At 41.1% G+C, this 6,000-nt stretch overlaps 1 protein-coding gene across 13 annotated transcripts in view; it reads right to left on the bottom strand.

Annotated features, from left to right (window-relative positions):
* The window catches only part of Cntln (centlein), a 274,806-nt gene that overhangs the window by 185,178 nt on the left and 83,628 nt on the right, over positions 1-6,000 (bottom strand). For 11 of the 13 annotated variants that reach the window (NM_001438394.1, NM_001438395.1, XM_087550988.1 and 8 more), the window contains 1 exon segment: positions 4,043-4,205. In NM_001438394.1, coding sequence (NP_001425323.1) covers positions 4,043-4,205 — 163 coding nt within the window. 13 annotated transcript variants of the gene reach the window in all.

Below are 6,000 nucleotides of genomic sequence, written 5' to 3'. Positions count from 1 at the left end.
CTGCCAGTCACACTTCTCAAAGGTGTCAAATCCACTGTAGAGATGACTGTGGCTAACACTGGAGATGAAACTCACTGTGTCTGTCCTGTGTCTTAGTGTCACAGCATTGTGAGAGAGACCTACTGTATAAGACTGAAAGTTCCTAGAAACCTGAAAATACAGACAGGTCAGCAGTGACAGAACCAGTGTCTCAGTGGGGATGGCCCAAAGGGGACAGTACCACAGAGGAGGAGCGCAGAGGAACTGAAGATTTCAACACCAAGAAAACAGCCCAATTAAAAAATGGGGTATAGAACTAAAATAAGAGGTTTCAAAAGCTAAAAAACAAAATGTGGAAAAACAAAGAAATCTTCAACATATTTAGGCACCAGGGAAATGCAAATTACAACTCTTCTGAGAGTTCTTACCCCAGTCAGAATGGCCAGGATTAATAAAACAAATGACAGCAGATGCTGGCAGGGAGGCAGGAAATGGAGGCACTCAATTCATTTCTGAAAGGACTGTGAACCTATACAGCCACATGGAAATGAGTGCGGTGGTTCCTCGAGAAGAGGATGCCCCGTAAGATCCATCCTCACCACTGGAGCACATATACAAAGGACTCTGCATCCTTTACAGATATGCTTGTTCATCCACGTTCACTGCAACTCTCTGTTTATAACAGTCAGAAGCTGAAAACAGCCTCAGTCTCCATCAACTCATGAATAGATAGGGAAATGTGGTATATATTCAATGATGGAATACTATTCAGATCTTAAGAAAAATATAAAATTTTCAAGTAAATAATGGAGTTCCCGTCATCCTGAGGGAGTTAACCCAGACCCAGAGTAAAAGTCACTGCATCATTTCTCTTACATGTGGATGACAACTTTTAACCTTAGACGCATATGCCTCACTTTGAATATTCACAGAGTTAAGGAGCTCAGAGGGGATGGGGGAGGTAACAGAAGTGATTTTTCCCAAGAAAGGGAAAGAGAACATAGTGTTACAAATGGACAAAAAGGAAACTATAGAAGGAGGAATAAATGAAGAGTGGACTCGGAGGGCAGGATGAAGAAAGATGTAGGGGAAGGATAACAAGTGATGACAGTCTCTTGAAAATCCATATGGAAACCAATTCAGCTTTCTAAAATATATAAAAGGAAGTTGAATGGATTTACCATACAATGGAGAGAGAATGCCCGAACTATGCATTATATGTACCAAATAAAATCCTCCGGCCCAGAACAAGTCCCATGTTGTTGGAAAATTAGCCAAAGGGGTGCATAGTCACCTCCCACCACACAGCACTAATCATTACCCATCATTGGCCATGCTGCCATTTACACTCACAGCCTGACAGTAAGGACCTATTGCTGAAGAGAACAAATATCTAGGCCATCGTACTTGGGAAAGTCAAGCTGGTGCCTAACTAGAAGCTTCACCCCTACTGACCAGAGTTCACAGTGCTGCAAGGTACGATGAATACTATCCAAGGAAAAAAGCATCAGTCTCACCCAGCTACAAATCCTGTGACCTAGAACAGCAACCTATGATACACTGGAGCAATAGTGGCACAACAGGTACAGCAGTAACCAACCTCTATCTATCTATCTATCTATCTATCTATCTATCTATCTATCTATCTATCTATCTATCTATCTATCTATATTTATTTATTAGAGTCAAAGCCCACTCCATGAGATATAAGCATCACCTGACACTGTTAATAAAGCCAAGAACCTGAGACTAGATAGGTCAAGTGCTGGAGGAAAAACCCATTCTCCTCCTCCTCCTCCTCCTCCTCTTACTCCTCCTCCTCCTCCTCCTCCTCCTCCTCCTCTTACTCCTCCTCCTCTTCCTCCTCTTACTCCTCCTCTTCCTCCTCTTACTCCTCCTCCTCCTCCTCCTCTTACTCCTCCTCCTCTTCCTCCTCCTCCTCTTCTTATTCCTCTTCTTCTTCCTCCTCCTCCTCCTCCTCCTCCTCCTCCTCCTCCTCTTCTTCTTCTTCTTCTTCTTCTTCTTCTTCTTCTTCCTCTACTACTACTACTACTACTACTACTACTACTACTACTACTAAATGAGCATAATAATAAAATAGCCACTAATGATGTGTTGTTGTACTCACAGATCACACATCTATGAGTACATTCATTCAACCCTGATCAGAGAAGCTTCTTCTTGAAGGAGATAATAATTAACAGAGGCCCACAAAGAGACAATATACAGACTACAGAGGTCTTGGAACACTCGGCTCTTTATGTCTGTTTCACATCCCTTCCTTAATGTTTCAGGAAGAGGAGAGAGATTTAAAAGCAGAGGGAGTGGATGGCTCTACGGAAACAGCATCCTACAGACACAACAGTGCCAATGCATATATGAATGTACAGACAGTAATGCAAACACGAGACCTGAGACCTGCACAAACTCATCTAGAGAAAAATCCCTTCCTGGATAACAGGAAGTGACAGAGAGTCCCACTGCTAGCCAGTAAGCTCCTTATAATTGATACCTGCTGAGAAAGTGAAAATCTGTTTTCTCCACTGAAGTGACAAGTTCCCTGCAAGGGAAGCCTCAAGATCAGGAGTAGGTGACCAACACAAAATGAACTCCATGCCTTTTTTGAAATGTGCTTTTTTGTTTATTGTTTTGGTTTTATTTTGTTTTCTTGTCCTATTTTTTGAGGAAGAGGGAGAAAATAGATGACTTGATTGGGTAGAGAGGTGGAATGGTCCTGGGGGAGTTTGGGAGGTGAAGAGGAAACATGATCAAAATATACTATATGAAAACAATTAGCAATAAAAAATTGTAACCAAGAAAAGCATGAGTTCACATTGTGATGGCAATGGTCCCATTGTCCCACTGTCTTGTGTATTATTGTGAAGGCTGAGAGCTCTGAGTCTGTGGCTAGAGACTGTTCAGCCTCTGAAGCTACACCCTGACGTGTGTGGGTTGCTTCCAAGCACGTTTTGAAACTCTGAGCCCTGGTCTGGCACAGCACTGGATTGCCCCAGCTTCCTCCCTCCAGAGTGAGTTTGCTGCAGAGGGTCTGACAGTGCTAAAAGCAGCAAGAAGAATGCCTGCTTCCCCTAGTCCTCCATGTCGAATGCCCAACTCAGTCTCTATTTACTGACACACACTCCCTAATGCATTGAAAGATAGCAATGAACTGGACATCAGCTATCACTAGGAATACAAACTCACAGGTCTCTAGAATAACTAGGAACCTGGTGGGCCAAATAATGCTCCTGAGACCAGCGTTGACTCCTGATAAACAGATAGAAACCTCTCAACAAATGCAGCTCTCAAGCTGACAATACACTTGCACCCATCATCCTGGCCAACCTGCACACAGCATCAGCTGTTACTGGGTAAAGAACATCCCCAGACTCCACCTACCACCTGCTGCCCCAGCACTGTGGGGTGTCAGAACTTAAGACCATCTCTAACCTCCTCTAACCTTGTCCAGTCTCAGCTATTAAAGAGGAACATTTCTCTCATGATGTTATTTATATAAACAACTTAGTACATTGAACAAATTATATAAAGAGCTCAATATAGGTGCATCCTCAAATTAATAGCAGAATGAATGGTGCTGAGTCCGTTGGCACAACTAAAGAGACAAGTCAGCCTTGCTGTGGGCTCTTGAATCAACTAGAGTACAATGTCTACTGAAAAGAAACTCGGAAATAAGGAGGGAAATCCTTGAAAATGAATAACAGTGCTACCTTAGTGTCTGTGCATATTTGCCAATAAAATAATGCAGATTTCATAAGTGTCTTAGGTCACATATCAGGATCACACTTGATCCAATTATTTCTTATAATACAAGCACTATTGTACCTAAGTGTTTCACAGAAGAAATAAAAGTTCCTACTTACAAGTTGCTTTTCTATCTGTATTATCAACTTTTTCAATCTTACCATAGAAACCTCACAAAAACTTGAATATTAGTTAAACCATGTAAAAAAAGGAAATGACACAAAATTTCTGAAAGCATGAAATCTGTTTCCCTGCCTGCGTGCACACATACTTCACATCTTTACAACAAACAACAGCATACTTCCTGGTATGTTATACTTTCAGCTGTGTGAGCATCTTCCTGGTTCCTCAGTACTTTCTGCGTATCCATATTGAGAACCTGGAGCTGCTGGATCAGGTCTGCTTGCTGTGCTGTGTGTGCACTGTTCTGCTTGTACAGATTCTGCAGCTCCTGCAGTTCCTTCCTGTGCAAAGCAGGCAATGAGTAGAGAAGCATGAATACAGATCCCCTCAGCTAAATAACTGTGCTCATCTAAGAGGACAGATTGGCTTCCTATTTTCATCTATTATTTTTTATTGCAGGCAAACTTATTAATAAATGAGATAATATATAAAGTACTTAATATTTATCACATACACCTAGAAAGTATCGACAGAACTACTGTGGGTTTCAAAGGCAAAATACTTATCAATTTTCTTTTATAGCTTGACAGAAATAAAAATTCTGGATATATTGTCATAGAACCACCTTCTTATTGAAGTTAAGTTAAAATTTCAGTTCCATGAACTGATAAGCAGTGGTCCTAATAATAGTCATCAGATACTTTTAAATATAGGGTAAGTTAAGCTTTCATTTTACATAATAAAGAACTTTAAGTGTAGTGAAAAAATAAAAGACACCAAAAGGTCTAATAAAGTTTTCAAACCACCATGTGCCTCTGGAGATGATACACGACACTGAGGTACCACAGTCAGAAGGAAGAAAAACAGCACAAGGGAATCCAGTCCTTGCAGGCACCCAGGTAAGCCCTGGTTCAGTAGGAAGACAAATGACCTAGTGGAAGAGCTATCGTGCTCAGGACCCAGGAGAGCAATACCTCTGGGCTACAGACTTCCAGATCCCTGTGGTAGGAAATCTTGTGTGACACAAACTATATAAGAACTACAAATTGTTTGGATATTCTACTTTGGCAGAAAGAATAATTATAGAGACATTATTTCAGACTCCTTCATTTAGTTGGTTAAAACACCTGTCATATAGAGAGACTTATCAAAAAATACATTTCATTTTATATATTATGGTGAGTGCATTTAAAGTGGCATTTTTCTTTTCTACAGTTTCAAATACATGAGAAGATTTAAAATAAAGAAATATGTAAATAGCTATTCAAGACTATGAAAATGAACATAGAGAACATATGCTCTGCTCTTTAGACATCTAAGGCAAGAATCTTCTCCATTGAATTTATAAACATCACACACACACACACACACACACACACACACACACACACGTGCAACATCTATCTTCTACAGCCTTTCAGTAGTCACAGACTACGGAAGAGGGGAGTGTCTAAAGAGAGCCCTCAGACCCAGAGGATGGGAGGGTAAGACACTGCACAGTACCTGTAGGAAACATGGTAAGGACATACAAACAATAGAAATCCATGTAGACAATGCTGTTTGCTCCTCCTAACTCAGAAAGTTCAACAAAGGAAATAACAATAGCGTGTCCAGTGTGGGTAGTGAGAGTTTGGCGGCTAAGACACGATGTAGAAGGGGTGTCATGAAGTTAAACTATAGCAGGCACAGGATAAAAACAAACAGTATTCAGACACTGTTAAGAGAGCAAGAATTCATATATACAGAATTATTTACATTAAAGTTCAAAATATATGTATCATCAGCCATAACATAACTGTATAGTCAGACAGTATGGGAAAGGGAGAGTCTCACATTACTGAGACACTTGAGGTTAAATGTCAGTGTGAAGAAGAGTGTGTCTTTGTCTACCTCTTACACTACTTTACAACCATGCTGCTAGTAATCATGAAATGACCTAGGGGAGAATCAATCAATCTTTCAATCTCTCTCTCTCTCTCTCTCTCTCTCTCTCTCTCTCTCTCTCTCTCTCTCCCTCTCCCTCTCCCTCTCCCTCTCCCTCTCCCCTCCCTCCCTCCCCCCTCTCTGTCTCTCTCTCTCTCCATCCCTCTTCCCTTCCTCCCTCCCTCCCCCCTTTCTCTCTTTTCTGACTAAATG

The sequence above is a fragment of the Rattus norvegicus genome, chromosome 5 (assembly GCF_021556685.1).
Source record: "Rattus norvegicus strain SHRSP/BbbUtx chromosome 5, alternate assembly SHRSP_T2T, whole genome shotgun sequence".
NCBI lineage: Eukaryota > Metazoa > Chordata > Mammalia > Rodentia > Muridae > Rattus > Rattus norvegicus.
This window is presented reverse-complemented; position numbering and strand designations above follow the sequence as displayed.